Source organism: Lynx rufus, unplaced genomic scaffold (assembly GCF_022079265.1).
Source record: "Lynx rufus isolate CCGP_SWC_20201006 ecotype Redwood Valley unplaced genomic scaffold, mLynRuf1.p SCAF_15, whole genome shotgun sequence".
In the NCBI taxonomy this organism is placed as follows: Eukaryota; Metazoa; Chordata; class Mammalia; order Carnivora; family Felidae; genus Lynx; species Lynx rufus.
Window position 1 is genome coordinate 9,969,111 of NW_025814829.1, and position 17,043 is coordinate 9,986,153.

General features: G+C 37.0%; 1 protein-coding gene across 1 annotated transcript in view; it reads left to right on the plus strand.

Annotated features, from left to right (window-relative positions):
• Window positions 1-17,043, plus strand: part of USH2A (usherin) — a 754,837-nt gene that overhangs the window by 211,638 nt on the left and 526,156 nt on the right. The window contains exons 19-20 of the mRNA XM_047077230.1: window positions 1,881-2,025; window positions 14,989-15,219. Coding sequence (XP_046933186.1) covers window positions 1,881-2,025; window positions 14,989-15,219 — 376 coding nt within the window. The remainder of the gene's footprint in view (window positions 1-1,880; window positions 2,026-14,988; window positions 15,220-17,043) is intronic.

The following is a 17,043-nucleotide window of genomic DNA, read 5'->3' on the forward strand; positions in this document are numbered from 1 at the left end:
CCATCAAAATTAGTATTAATCTACATTTTCTATTTCTTATTATATGTCATTATGTGTTCTTGCTATGAAGAATAGTTTATTAAAAAATGATTCAACCTTCTAGATTACAAAGGAAACACTTTATTTTCAAATTAATTTTTTAATTTGAATATAGTTGATATAATGTCACAATAGTGTCAGGTGTACAACGTAGTGATTCAACTCTGTATGTTATGCTATGTTCACCACGAATGCAGCTACCATCTGTCACCATACAATACTATTACACATAATACATATTTTAGATTCCACATATGAGTGAACCATATCATATGTGTCTTTCTAAGTGTGACTTATTTTACTTAGCATAATACCCTCTAGGTCCATCCATGTTGTTGGAAATGGCATGATCTCATCCCTTTTAAAGGCTACATAATATTCCATTGTATTTTTTTTTACCACATCTTCCTTAAAATAAGAAACACTTTGCTGTATTTTATCCTGAAAACAATTTCATTTTCTAAAAATCTAAATTAATCCAAACAAGAGTTGTTCTAAATGGGATACATTTTATAGCAATACTCAATAAATTTTACTCATTTCAAAGTTTTACTTTTCTTAGAAAATTTCAAATCACATTGCACAGAAGAGAACATTTTATAAAATCAATAACAATTTCAGAATTAGAAAAATGAACTACTCGTGATTTGGTTTTTGATGTTTTCTGATTTCTAAATGTAATTGCAAGGAAATAATACCAAAGTTTTAAATTATTCCTAGATTTTTAGACTCTTTGAAATCACCTTTATTTCTGAAAAATATTATATAAATGATGTAGTTCATATCCCATTCACACTGTTTTCTAGAACTACTCATTTAGGTTATGAAATTTTAAAGTAAATGCCTAGGCAATATTCCAAATGAATTTTATTGTATTTCTAAAGGGAGAATATCTAGAAAATTACTTCAAATGTTACGAACCTTAACAGCTATCTATATTTATACATATAGAAGATTATTTGATATGATATCAGTATCCCTTAGAAAAAAGTTTTATACTCATGCTTGGTGTCATACTTTTTGTTTTAATGACTTCTTTTTTCTGAATACAATTTCCAGTGGTTTTTGTATCTATAAACTGAGTAAACTTATATGGTTGCTTTTGATCATTCCTAGTTATAATGATAGGACCAAGGCTCAGTGTTAGTTGTTTAATTATTTGTTTATGTACTATGGCGTTCCTTTCAGCCTCCTTCGCTCAAATCTGCTTTTCTCCCTTGAAATTGTGTGATAAAGACAATATTTGAAGAAATGTAACTGTTTGATCTAATCTGCATATGCTTATTTGTATAAGAAAGATAATTGAGAATTGACCTCATGTGGATGCTCAGTAATGTGTTTACTTGTTTTCCTTTTTCTTTTGTGGCTTTTTATTTTTAAAGAAAATGATGGGATTAATTTAACATAGTGACATTTTTCTGTGCTAGTTCCATCAAATGACGTGTGGGCATCACTGCATGGGGTTCGTTTTGGCCAAGCCCCATGGTTTTATTTGGCCCTTTCATGATAACAATCACAATGTCACCATCCTTTATCTCTGCCATTGGTGACAATAACCATACCACCACGCTGCTTTATGAGGCAATAACTTGCTTTCCTCATTTATCCACTCGGGAACTGGATTATTACCTCATAAAACAGTGTGATTGTACAATTATCAATTAAATCATAGCTTGTTGAGACTCTTCAAAAAAAAATCCCTTTCCTAATAGTGGTTGGCAATAATTTCTTTGTCTGAATTCATAGAACATGACCGGATTCTGGTTTCTTGACTGCCAAAGTTACATTTCTCACACTGTTTATCTATTATCTGACTTTTTTTTTTTTTTTTGGCCTTGAAGGTGTTGTATACTGCCAAATCCCAAGAACTGTTTTATATTGTAAAAGAACTAAAACCTTATAAGATATACAACTTCACTATTTCTCTCTGCAATTCAATTGGTTGTGTGACCAGTGCTTCAGGAGCAGGACAGACATTAGCAGCAGGTAAGCAAGTTTTTCTGTATCTGAAAAATGTGAAAAATATATTGTATATTTGTAAACAAACACCTATAAAGCTCAACACCTTCTCTAGTTTGGACTTAATACTTGTCTTTTCTGGTTTCTCCTGCTCCCTGATCATGAATCCTGATTGCTAGCTGTATTGACATTTTTAAACAAACAAAAATAAATAAATAGACTTAAGTTTCTAAGAGGTCCCTGGGAGCCCTGAGTTGCAGCTGTGCCATAATAAGAAATGCAGCTAGATGCAGAGTGACTCCAGGGCTCAGTATTCACTCTAGGTCCTACTGATATCCTGACAGTTGTTAGAAGTATTCAGGAGGCTTCTTGTGAGGGCTCAGGATACTTCTTCTTGACCCTTTTTGCGGGCTTTGGGTCTACCTACTCCTGCTCTCTGGGGCTAAAGGCAGACATCCAGGAACTAGTGGGATATTCTGGTGTTATATTTTACCTTTAATGGATAGGCAGCAGTGTAATTATTAATTTACTTATTATTAATAAGAAGCTACTAAGTTTATGCAATTTAAATAAAGGAGTCATTATCAAGTATGATCTTAGTAGGAAATGCTTTGCATAAAATGTTGCTTGCTTTACACAGAACAAACTAGATTCATACAAACTTGATTACATGTGTTACTGACACCTACATAACTCAATTACTCTGCATTTAGTGTATTTTCAAATCAGTTTTTCTGTCTGCAGTCAAGCAAAGCTTGGTGCTCCCTAAGAAAATTTCCAGATGTGAGGAGGTTAAGAAACTCTTAGAAAATCCAGATGTGAGAAGGTCGAAAGACTTCTAGATGAATGACAGATATGAAAACATATTTAGCTATAAAAATATTCCTTATGCCTTTTCCCTGTGTTCAAGTCTGATTCTATTGTTTTGTTTAACCTCGCTTTAGTTCTGGAAAAACTTGTTTGGCTCAAATGATCTCATCCAAGTAATTTGTTTCTTCAGATTTCTATCAATGAGAACAACTCACAAATTCTAAAGAAGTATGTTTGTTTTATTACCTCTACAACCAAACTCTTTGTATTTTTGTATATTTATATGTATTTCATATGTATGAATACATTTATGGGGTGCCTAGGTTGTACAAAATACCATTCTCCTATAAGACTGTTTGTTTGTTTGATTATTAGAGGGCTGCTGAATATAGATAATAGAGGCAGGCTCTCTGCCTTCTTTTGGAAAGATGACATAGTTTGGGACTAGAGAACAAAAAAAGAGGACTCAGTCTTCCAGGCTGAAGAAAGTAAAAATAGAAACAATGCAAGCTGAAGATTGGCCTGAGGTATAGTGGAAGATACAGAGGGATATACTTATAGTGGAAGATAGATGGATACCAACCATGTGACTGAGTAGAACTGAAATCATGACCCCCAGGGTAAAACGTTTAAAATCACCTAGTGTGACTTTCTAACCAATAATGGTATATTCTTTGTAACATTGTTCCCAAGTGTTTGTCCAACCCATGTTTGATACCTTTCGTGGTAGGGGAGCTACTACCTCTCAGGCAAATCCAGGTTCAGAGACCTCTTTCCAGAGGTGATTTCTTACATGGATCTAAAATATCTCTATGTGGCCTCTATTCAACATTTTCCTTCTACTCCTTAGGGGCTCTCCTCAGTCTAATTCATCTTTTTCTTGACGTACTTCCAATAACATTTTCAGTTCTCTCCACTCAAGTCTCTCCCCTACGCTGCACACCACGGCACCCCCATCTGCACCTCACACGTCATAGTTCTATCACTAGTGCAGGTACTCTCCTGTAGATGAGATTCAGTCTGTCTTTTCATGGAAACTAGCAAGCTAAAGGAAATGGAGGGACATATGCCCGTCTGCAGAGACTAGATGGACCCTCGGGATGGCAAGGGGAAAGTGGGGCAAATGTCTATGAAACAGGCACTCCCTGGCTAATGCACCAGTGATAACATCTGTGCTAACAGCATCCTCCTTGGTTGTAGCAACTGGTTTCCGTGGCATGGAGGATGGCCTAGCTGAGTGCTCTGAGCAGCTCTCATTTAACTTACTGGTGAGAATACTTAAGGCCACTCCTGTCCACTGGAAATGTAGTGAAAGAAAACTAATCTACGTCCTCCGAATCCTTTCTGACTCTAAAGTGCCATAATTATATTTTTACTCTAGTTTATTGTGAGTGCTCAATTCAGTAAGCATGTATTAAGGGCCTACCTATTTAAGGCACTGTGAGGGTTTCAAATATAATTCATTCAAGGACAGTTTAATGGTGTCTGCATTAAGGTGTTGACATACAACAGATAAGGTTAGCATCTGGAGGTATTAGAAAAGGGACAAAAGAACACTATGGGAACATAGACTCTGGGATAAGTAGCTTTGATTTGAACAATACCATTTGACTGAACAAATACCACTATAGTCACTATTTTAGAGACTGGCATTGTTCCAAATACTGATGGGATGAAAATTAAGGTATATGAAGATTTGTCTGGCAGTAGAGTGTAAACAGACAAGAAGAGAGTGTGTAAATAGGGTCTGGTAGACTTTTCTAAGAGGCAAAGAGGGAGTAAATCAGATAAATAGAAGTAAAGATTGGAGGAAGGGAATGGAGGTGGACCAAAGAAGAGAAATGCATAGGTTAAGAAGAGGGAAGAATTGAAGACAACAGTCAGTGTTGCAGACCGTGGTCACGCCATTAAATATAATAACAAAGATAAAGACATAAACTCATGAGTAGAAGTTTGATCATTGGGTAGAAACACATCCATGGAAAGTCTTAGGATCCCAGAACAGAAAATGCAAATCTGGAGCATAACACTGATACAGATTTTGTGATTATTGCATAGAGATAAACGTTAAAGCTGTAGGTGATAATGAATTAGTGAAAGCAGAGAAAATACAAATTAAAAGTTCGCATCTCAGTGAAGGCTCATATTTTGGGAGAAAGAGAAAGGAGTAAGGGGAACACAGACATGGGCAGAGTTAGAGGGAGCAGTATCAGAAAAGTTAAGGGAAGAGAGAGTTCTAGAAGGTCTAGAATTCTGTAGCATCGTATGCTGTAGGGAAAGCAAGAGGAATGGGATCTACAAGGAAGGTGGCATGGAAGGCCCTCTTGGAAGCCCTCTATTTAACATGGTTGAATAGAAGCTGGATTGTAAAGGACTGAGCAGTTACAGAAGATGTGATGGTAAATTTAAGATGTTCTGAATGTGCAAATTTAAATGTGGAAGTTAAAATTGTTGTTGTTGTTGTTCTTTGCCACAGTGCTCCTTCTACCCAATCTCCATTAAGAGAAATACATCAACTTTCGTTCCCATGTAAAATCCTTTCTTTTCTGAAGGAAAAGTCATTTTAGTGTTCTTCTGGGGAAGTGTTTTTTTCCTTAATCCTTTAATTTTTGTCAGGACTCTGATTCTTCATCTGTAGAGCAGAGAACAAAGTCACTTACATGACAAAAGTATGGCAAAATAATTTTTACTTGCCATTTGATTTATTTTAAAGGACATAATTTTCAAGGGTGTTGAGATCAGTAAGAATGAACTTCTTTGTTTTTGCTGCGATATAAGGAAAAGCCCAGCAATTACAGATCCAGTATCTTTTTGCCACCCTTATTTTCAGTAAATGAAAGTTTTTGTTTCCAAAATTTTCTTAAGATTAAACATCTGGCTATAACTCACAGATGCTAAGTCATAAAAATAAACACAGAGATAGTCACATCCTTTTGGTCAACAGGTTTGCCGTAGGGAAGAAATAAAAGTTGACTTGCAGCTTTAGGATTCTTCCTGCCCTGTTTCTTCAAGTAATAAAATTGCAAGTCGGAGGGAATATATTACTGCAGCGAATTCGAATGATGTGTGGGGAATTAACTCTTACATGAAAATGTAGTTCAGACGAATTTATTTTAGGAGAAGGAAAGAAGCCAGTGACCATTCAAAACCTTTGAAAAAGGGTTCCAAAAGTTAGTAATAGTATTCAGCCTTTTGAAATCATTGATTCGTAAAAAATATGTTTCCTCCTTAAATCTCAGTCACAGGAATCAAAAAGATACTTATGAAGATTTATCTGACTTTTAGTAGAAAGCCTGAGAATTTCAACTGGCTGTTGTTTTGTTTCAAGTATTTTTTTCAGTGAAAGATATGGTTAGAACTGGTGCATTTCTTCCGGAATGTTGCATTGCTACCTCTTTAGTTTCATGCTTGCGACAAACCTGAGAACTGATCTGCGGGACGCATACACCCAGGAGCAGCCACGTTTCTTGTCTCTGTAGCAAAGTCTCCAAGCAGGGTCATCAGTGGCTCTGGAGTTGCTTCTCGGTTTGTGTGGGTAATGAACCGATGGCCCGGGCCCTGTTAGAGTCCTTGTTATTTTTTCCTTAAGATCACCCTTTCAATTTAGGAAATTTGTGTGTTTCCACGCTTTGCGAATTCAGGACAATTTAAACCTTTCTTAAGAGCAATTCCTCTTGGAGCTCCATTCCTGGACGAGCAATGTGATATTTCCTTTGCCTGTCATAAATTGACCTCTACACTACAAGCTTAGAAGTACCCATCTCCCATTAAGCAAGTAATTAGCGGTGCATTAAGGTTTTTCTCTGAATCAAAAGTAAAATGTATAGGCTGTTTGCTGCTCAGTTGAAAACACACATTGTTTTGCATGCAGGTACATGAGTCTTTTCATTGTGAATAGGACCCAGAGTGATTAAACAAGCACTCTTAATATGTTAATTTATAATTTTAATTACAACAATCTTGTATATATAGTCATTAGTGAATACTAATATAAATATTTTTCTATCTTTTTATTCATAATGCATAAACCAATCATCCAGTTACTTCTCTGAGGTTGCCTGTTTTTGTTTCATAATACAATCTTTGTTCTTAGTTATGAATGCATTTTGTTCGTTCCTGCCTTGAATAATCCCTCATTAAGCTAGTCACTTTCTGCTCCATGCTAAAAAGGAAAAATTATCATGCAAATGTGGCATGCCATATTAAAAAGCACATTACCAAACACTTTTGTTGCTGTCCTTCAATTAGTTTCCCTTCTTTGAATTTAATTCCATTTGTTGTTAAACTACTGACTTGATGTATGGACTCATGAATCTGAAGCTGCTGCCAAGAAAGTGGGGGAAAAAAAATCAAAGCCTCTTCGAAGAGCTGCAGAGGGGAGCTGAAATGAATTTGCTTCACCTTTGACAAGAACACTTGAACAGCTCTGGAATCCTCTGATGATCCAACTTGGCTAATTATCCAATTATTTATTTCAAGAATAAAGGCACTGTTTTACAATTAGAGAAGTGTAAAGCAATCTGAGAAATTTGGTAATGACAGATGACTTAAGTAACTTCTAAGATAAACAGTATCGGTGCAAACTTGTCTCACCGAGGGTTTTCAGACAGCAGTTCTATCTTAGCATCAGGGAAATCCTGAGTACACCGAGGGTTTTGTTTGTTTGTTTTGCTCTTTCCACAACAGAAATTATTTTACGGTTTTAACCAACATGTCAAATTTCCATGGCTCTTAAGCGATGTTTAAGTTGTATTTCTCTTGATTAAAAGCTTTTGGTTCAAAGCAATACTTTTTAATTGCCTAATGATATAAGTCAGTTCTTAGGAAAGAACCGCACATTTAGGAGTTCATTTGCAATATAACTGAAAAATTCATTGCATGGCAGTAAAACAATTTACTGTTAATTACAAGGAGAAGAATTTGCTGTAGCATGCTCACAGATTGCCATGAATCATGCAGCACTCCTAGAGATTTATAACAGATGTGTAAGTGGGATGAATTAGCAGGGTTTAATAACAGAGACACAAATCATGCAGACTTCAAGGAGCTTTAATTGATATACTAGAATGTGACGGGCATGAATCACTCAGCCATTCAACAGCACTGTAACATATGGTCAGCTCAATATGCTGCATCTTAAATCGGTTGGTGAGTCGTTGGTTGTCCCATATGGTGGAAGCAATATATTTTTCATGATTAAAAAAAATACATCCATTTTTTAAAGAAATATGATTGCAAAGCATGTTTGTTATTGAACAGTCACCTGAATGCCAAACTGGGTTTTTTAATGTTTTTTTTTTTTTTTTTTTAACATGGCAGCTTCCCAAAATAAATAGCGGCTACTACTTGTAATACCAGATCGCTGGAGGCATTATCAGGACCAAACTGGTGCTTGTTGGCACTCTGAATCCACAGCAAAGCCTATAGGAGAGCGCAGCTGATGGTATCTCTGACTGTCAGGGAAATCCTTCAGAGTCAGGCAAAGCAAACAATATGGAAGGAAGGAATGATGTCACTTTCAGAGAAGTTCAGGAATGCCCAGATTTGCAAATAGAATAAAATGAGTTGAATGGGAGACCTCTCCTGAGCAGGGTAGGGAAAGGGCTGTGATCCTACCGTTACCCATAGTGTAACAAATTGGATATAGCTTTTTATAATAACCTCTTCGTTAGATGCTCGGTCCTTCAGGAATATTCTAAAAGAAATCCTGGCTGACCATCACATGGATGGTCGTACCAATTCCACGTCATTATTGAACAATGGTGTCAGGGCACGAAAACAGGTATCCTGCTACAGACGGGTAACCGGTGGCATGTAAAAATCTTTTTACTGAGACTGGAATCTGGCAGCTTTCGGCAAAGCTCTCGCAGCATTAGTAAATCTGACAGATTTGAAAAAGGAATATTGCAGCCTTAGAACTGTGGCTGCCAGAATTTAATGTCAACAATTAAAATTTATTTTGATCCTTACCTACTGTTTATTACTGTTTGTATACACAACAGACCTTACTAATACAGAGATGCACTATTAGAAGGAATTACCATCTGTTCAGAGTGAAATGCTGGCATCTGTCTTAGATGCTAAAACTAAAATGATATTATTTCTAACAAAACAAAATTAACTGCTTTTTACTCACCAACTTTAATTTTGACTGTGTGGCTGCACCCAAGCAAAAGGCTTGTTGATGAAACATGTAATGACCTCTGTCATCAGGTCTGCATTTAGATATGTGACTTTAATAGGGTTCTCCTGGCCTTTTTGGCATGCAGAAATCATACTTTTTAAAACAGCCTTTTAGCTTTATAAAGTGGTACCTATAGGAAGACATTAAAATGACACAATTAGAATATGCAAAAATTGGCTGAATCAGGGAGACTACAGTATGCAAAATATTTTGATAGATGTACCCTAAATAAGTACAAGGAAAGAAATTAAGGAGACGAAAATTCATCTGAACAAAGTTGCCGTAGGTCCTACAGTGACACCTTTAGGAAAATATAAACTGTATCTTCCGTTAGACTATTTTTAATTTTCTCCTACACTGACATATATAAAAGATTTATATTCAGCTACCCCCTTTTTGTAAAAGCCTAACTATCCTATTAACAAAGGTCTCCAGCTTTTTGAAGGTAGAGAATTTGGAGTATCAAGGACAATGGTAGTTTCCATACTGATGCTGGACCGGTGGTGCTAATTTCTGAGAAGCCAGACTTCAATTCTATATATCACAAAATAATAAATTGTGTCACACCAGCATTTAATGCATGTACACAGTGCATTAACTGTAACTGTAGTACATTTATTTGTGCTAGAGGAGACTTGAAAATGATTAAAAAATCAATACTTTGCTGTCAGAGAAGCAAGTGTTACGATGCATTTAAGTAGTTAATTGCATAAGCCCCATAAAAGCTTCAAGTTTGGGTACCAAGGATGCCATAATTACAGTCCAAGCAGCTACCTTTTATTAACAGTGGACTTTAGGGGACGGTGTGCCCCGTCATCATGCCGCTTTGTGTGCGGTTCAGAAATCACAGACCCTCTTCTCCACACATGTAGGATGCTAGTTACGTACGAATTGATGATCATCAGAACAACAGCTGGTAAAGGTAGTGTTTATTCACCAAACAAGTGATCTCCCTTAAATTCTCTAAAAGCAGTGCTCTCTGACCATCCTTTATGTCTTAAGACATATTAAAGAAATCATAATATTTGTGTGCCCTGTTGTGGTGAAGAAACAGGGTGGCTCAGAGCTGAAGGGGATAAGCTAGCTGGCTTCCTGGGGCACTGAGAGGGTCCCGGTGTCAGATGTCCAGCATGCCTTCTGGTTTACTAATTGAGAAGCACTGCTAGAAAGTATTCAATCATAGAATTTTGAAACTGGAGGACACCCTCACTTCTGTCGTACTCTTGGACAGATGAGGCACTGAGGAACAGAGATACCAAATAATGGATTAGCCAAATTAGGGACCTAAAGAGCCAGTCTAGAAGCTAAGTTTTCTCCTTTCCAGATCAGTTCCACTGTACATGTTCTCTCTGGAAGGAAACTAGTATGCAAAACAGGGAATGGTAAAGTAGATTTGTTCTTTTTTCTCCAGAGAATAGACAGTGAACAAGGCAAGGCTGAGTGGTCTCGTGATTCTGAGGGGAGCATCCTCTCCTCTTCTGGACACTGACGGGAGAGCAGGTACAGTCGAGTGGTCGCCAACTGAGAAATCATGGCTTCCTGATCTGACGTTCTTGTTTAAGTCCTGATCCCAGTGCCTTTCCATGGGTGTTTTGGCCTGGAAGTGTTTGGGCGAACTGCATTTCTTGTGACAGTTTTATAGTTGTAAGGAAAAGTCAAAATCATGTTCTGTTGCTAAGGTGCCTGAGGAGGTCTTATGTCAGTCTGCTCCCCACAGATGCCTGAAACGTAGAAAGGCTGTTCATTGTTGGATTCCTGTCTTCCTAATGGGAAGTGGATGGTGTTTTAAGATATTAACACTGCCATGCAGTGTTCATAGGTAACAAACTCTTGCTTGAAAACAAATAAAGAGATTTGATTTTAAAGACCTGCCATCAGCGAGAGCTTCTGCTCATTTAGGCCTCCGTTCTTATGCTATGACACTCAAACTCCACACTACATAAATTTTGCACTTGTAAATTTATGCATTATGATATGCTATTAATCAGATTATAAAGTAATAAATGCTGCATAAAGCAGAATGTCCATTATCAGAGCGTTTTATAAAGAATATTTACAAATAGAAGAGCTAGACTGGAAACTGGATTACAAAGCTATTGCAAAAAATACAAAAACATTGTTAAGTTTATTCTAAGTGGAAACAGACTTTGTATGTTGTTATTCTTTGAAACTATGGATATTGAAGATCCGTTTTATACTTGACATCTATAAGAGGATTTTCTAAGTAAATACAGATTTTGAATGCGAATGAATTGTATCCTTTTGTGATATGTTATCTGAAATGTGTGTTATTGGCTAGTAATAATAGTGCCTTGTGTTTGTATAGAAATTTGCTTTCTAAAGCCTAACACAATTATATATATTGTTTTTAAAAGCAGTTATTGTCAAGGTAGTCTGCTGAAATTTATCCTCCTGTTGTAGATGAGAAAACTGAGACCTGCATAAGTTTTAGTGATTTTTCTAAGTCATGCAGAGTTAGAAATTAAAAAGTAAAATGTAATCTCTAATAGTCTGCAGAGTCCTTTCCATTATTCTATGTTGTCTATTAATTCACTGTTTTGTGATTAATGAATTTATAACTATAATCCCTTTACTTTGATAGTCTGAGAAATGATCCTTTATTATTTCTCTCTCTTAGTGAGTCTGTACTTGTGTGAGTGTGTTGAATAGTTCAGGAATATCTATTTTTCTTTTCATCATTCTGTGTGTGTGTGTCTGTGTGTGTGTGTGTGTGTGTGTGTGTCTGTGTGTTTAAGTGTGACCCGTCTAGTTTAATTGATTGAAAATCCCGCCTCTGGTCTTAGGGGAACTGGGAAAATAATAACTCAGTGGGGTGCTCACCCTTTCAAACAGGCTAGGTTGACTCCTCCAAGTGAAACATACAACATACCAGCTGGAAGGTTGTTGTGTTTTGTTTTGTTTTGTTTTGTTTTGTTTTGTTTTGTTTCAGCAAGAGAATAAAAAGTATACTCTAATTTGACTCATTTTCTGTAGTTGACTTCCTAAGAATAGTTTCATTGCTTGGTGGAATAATTCTCCTGTGAATTTAGAAGAAGTGTTCCACTACTTGTTAAAATTTAAACAGTCAACATTAATTTTTGTGCATTCTCAGTGAGGGTGCCCTTATTGATTATAATCATTTTGCCAAATTAAAAAAAATAAGTGCACTCTCATTTTAGGAGATATTAAAATAAAACTATTGAGTTGCTGCAGTTTCTTTTGTTTTGTTTGACTGAATTTATATTCCTGATTAAAAAGTGAGTTTGATTATGGTATCCATGGGGGAAAGGATTCTGAATGCTATAGTGGTACAGCACTTCACCATTATCCTCAACTAGCTGGGTTATTGGAGTAAAGCAATACCAAATATCAAACAAATGGGAACTTCAGGAAAAGACTACTTTTAAGTGTTTATTTTTGAGAAAAAGAACAGGAGAGGGGCACTGAGAGAGGGAGAGAGAGAATCCCAAGCAGGCTCCATGCTGTCAGAGCAAGAGCCCGACACAGGGCTGGATCTCACAAACTGTGAGATCATGACCTGATCTGAAATCAAGAATCAGATGCTTAACTAACTGAGCCATCCAGGCACCCTGAAGCTACTTTTAAACAAGGATAAAACTCTTTAGTTCTTAAGATGTACAGGAGGTATGTTCATAAGTTCTCTATTTATTTCAAATGGACATCCTACTCTCAACACACCAAATGTTTATAGTTTGTGATTCTCTAGATCTTTGCTATCCAGTATGGTAGCCATATATGGCTATTTAAACTTCAAATTAATTAAAATTAAATAAAATGTAAACTTCCATTCTTCAGTCCCACTAACCAAAGCTCAAGTGCTCAATATTCATATGTGGCTAATGCCTACCATATTAGACAGTACAGATCTAGAACATTTCCGTTATCAGAGTGTTCTATTGGATGCCATTGGAATAGATGGTGTTTTTTAAACTAAAATTTCAAATCATTTTGTCCCAGGACACTAGGGAATCATATGTGGAAAATAGAAAATATAACAGAAGAGTTCAAAATCCTCTTTTGTGCTTTTAAATAGCAGACTTTAGATAATAAAAAATTATATAATTTGTCCTCTATTACTTCCTTGAACCCAGGACTCAAAAATCTTTGACAATTCTTCATCCTCAGTTAAGCGCACAGCCAATAATAGCCTGCTGAAATTTTAATACAAAGATGTAATTCCAAACACTGAAGAGAAGCTTAAGGGGAGAAGAAATTTCTAGATGCCTTAGATTTTTATTTTCTTGGATTATTTTGAAGATGGAACATGGCTTGTAGAGTGAAATCTTTGAGAACCTACCATTTAGCTAATTTTGGCAAGGAATGCTAAAGGAAATCATGCATAAAATTTACAGATTCATATATATATATAAAGACATCTCATGGTTTGCCGTGGCAGAAGAGGAACTGAGTTGTTAATTATCTAAGTTGAACATTTTGCTCTGTGCCCTCTGTTCTTTACAAAATGTTGAAATAGAATCACAATCAATTGTTTCTCTTTGGAAAGCTGGCCAAGCTTTCTAGAAAGTAACAAATGCTACTTGTTCTAAGCTGTTTTAAGGTGAATTGTCTTTCATGGTTTAAGGCTATCAAATCTTGTATTCACATCATTTTAATATATGTTTATTGAAACAGGCCAAGACTTTGTGTATGCAGAAGCCTGTGTGAACACAGATGGAAATTAAAAGTCCACAGCTTTAGTTTAGGCCCTTAAAAAGTAGGCTTGGAGGTAATGATATTTGTTCCTTTCTTTGCTTGTGCCTCTCAAACCCAGCCGACCCACTTAGAGCAGGAATGAACTTCAGCCTACACACTCAACTGTTTAAGAAGAAAAATCAAAACAAAACCTTAGTTTCAATAACTCACTTGTTACTCTGATCCCCTTTCCATCAGGTTTTAGGGAAAATCGCCATCTCTGTTACTTACTCCTTGGGTGTCCCAGAAGCCTCCAGAGAATTGCCAGTGTCCCAGAACTTGAAGCATGCCGAGGCCTCGGTGTGTGGAAGGACGCTGGGCATTCTCTGCCCCTATGCACAGGCCCTGCAGTGGTGTGGTCACTTCAGAGCCCTGGGGGCTGTTGTACCTGGACGAGAGTTCGTAAACCCCTGAGTTCACAGGCTACTTTTCCTCATGCGGATGCCCTGTTTGGCTTTCAGAGTGGTTTTGCTTATTTGTCTTAATTTAAACCAGTTACTAAACTTTAAAAATCAGAAAGGTTACACATAAAATGACTATTTTTAACAAAGTAAGACATCTGGCAACTTCAGGTCATTGTTCCTTTACTATCCGCTGGCTGGCACAAATCCGTGACTCTTCACCCTGGCCTGGTTCTTCTCAAACCCCATGCTGTCTCTCGTGTCTCCAATTAGTCCATTTGAATCATTTTCTTTCCTTGATTGGCTTCTGTGAATTGCAGCCCTAAGTTGATGCTGTGTTAACACAGGGGCTCTCCCCTTTGTGATCAGTAATCACCCACGGTAGTCACTGGGAGTTACAGGCTACAGGTTTCATGAGGGATCTTGTAACTTCTGGGGGAGGTAGCTCCCACTCAGGCAAGGGAAATTTTCCAGAAAAGGGGGCAGCCATGATCTAATGGTGATCAACAGTCACGTTTGAGCACTGGGATACCAACTTGGTTAAGGGAATCTGGGTGGGGCACCAGCAGATCATAATATGAAATGTCTTTTACCAGAATAAGAAAGAATAGAGAAATTATCTCCACAGGGAAATTTTATTTAATCAGCAACATTTTGTGGTAACTATTTGTTAGTCATTTAAATTGTGTTTAGTCCCATTTAAGGTATACTCTATCTTGTGTTTTCAGTTCTTAGAACCCCATAAATACTCCACAACTGCCTTGATTTTGAGTGTGATGTACACGAGTACATGTATACCCGTGTGTGAGTGTCTAGAGATAGAAGCTAAGTTCTTGAATGTAACAAATGTTTTGTTTTGTTTTGTTTTGTTTTAATATTCAGCGCCAACCCAGCTGAGGCCTCCTGTGGTCGAAGGAATCAACAGCACAACCATCCGTGTTGGATGGCTCACACCTGAAGAACTGAATGGACCCTCTCCTACATATCATCTAGAAAGGAAAGAGTCATCTCTCCCAGCTCCAATGGCCACGATGATGAAAGGAATTCGTTTCATAGGGAATGGATATTATAAATTTCCCAGCTCCACACACCCAGTCAATACAGACTTTACTGGTGAGTGTATTTGACATTACTTTATTGAAGAGGCACTAAGCACCAAGCTGTTTCTTATTATTTTGATAGCCCTTCATAATGAATTTTTTCTATGTTTGTCTACAGAAATACTCATTCAGACCTTTTATAACTTGATTGTGTCAGTATGTCCACCTTCCTAGTATTCTAGGCGGGGGGGGGGGGGGGGAAGTGAGTAAGTAGCAGAAAGAAAAGTAAAATATAGATGTGGAAAGATAGCTTTATTTGATCAAAGTATATGCTGGAAATGAGACCATTTACCAGAGTGTGTTCCTCAGAACGCTTCACGTGCTCTACCAAATAAAAAAAAAAAAAAAAAAAAAGAATTCTGTGGGCAGATGAGTTTGAGAAATGCCCCACGAGGTTGGAGATTCTCAGTACATGTCAGGTTGTTAAAGTCTCTAAAAAGAATTATAAGAGAGCTATCTAATTTTTCTTAGCCCAATATTCCAGATCCTTATTTGTTACTTTTTTTAAAGCATGATCACTATCAGTAGGTTTTGTGGAGAGCATTATGGGAAAAACTAATTTCAGGGAAACATACCTTCTATGGGTAAGTGATGCACTTGCTTAAGGCACTTAAGGCACTTAAGCTATCTCAGGAATCAACAAAAACAATGTTTTCACACAATATTTATAGAAATGAAAACCAATGCCAAAAAATTTCCAATAAAATCCCAAATTTTTTTTTTTAATTTTTTTTTCAACGTTTATTTATTTTTGGGACAGAGAGAGACAGAGCATGAACGGGGGAGGGGCAGAGAGAGAGGGAGACACAGAATCGGAAACAGGCTCCAGGCTCTGAGCCATCAGCCCAGAGCCCGACGCGGGGCTCGAACTCACGGACCGCGAGATCGTGACCTGGCTGAAGTCGGACGCTTAACCGACTGCGCCACCCAGGCGCCCCTAAAATCCCAAATTTTAAAATGAAGACTGGATCCATTCCTTTCTTGCATGACCCTGTAATCCCACCTCATTTGCCTCACCCAACTCCTGGTCTTGCTGGTCCTACAATATTCCAGGCATTCTGTTACCTTTCTGAATTAGAATTTTTAAGAATTCTGTTTCACTATAATTATAGAAAACTATAACTATTTATGTTACATATTCCACCTTCCCAATTAAAAAAAATTAAAAGGAATAAGGTACATATGATTCTGTAAACTCATAATGATATTCATTTAATCCACGGGAAAGTCACTTTGGAGCAAATAGTCTTTAAAATGTTGCATATGTTGAGTACAATGAAGTGGAATTTGAGCTATAAAATGTGGCTCAAATATTATTGCTTTATTTTTTAAAGTTTATTTATTTTTGAGAGAGACAGAGAGAGAGCATGAGTAGGGGAGGGGCAGAGAGGAAGAGAAAGGGAGAGGGAGAATCTGAAGCAGACTCGACACTGTCAGCGTAGAGCCTGATGCAGGGCTCGAACCCCGAAACTGTGAGATCATGACCTGAGCCTAAATTAAGAGCCTGACGCTTAACTGACTGAGCCACCCAGGTACCCCTATTGCTTTGTTTTTATTTAAAATAGTAAACAGTTTGCTTTTAAGTGAGCCTGATGTACATTTGTAATGAATGATCTTCTAGCCAAGGTATATTGAGGTGAATACCCCTGGTCTAGTACATCAAAATCATCATTGTGTGTTAGAAATTCAACCACTGAGATCTCATAAAATGTTCCACTTCCGTTTAATATTTGTAAATGTCAAAGAAAGGAAAGAAAAGAAAAGAAAAAAAATCTGGCAAAGAAGCTACGGATGTAAAGTTAAAAAGCCTTTCCTCCAATGGAAATAGAAACTGCCT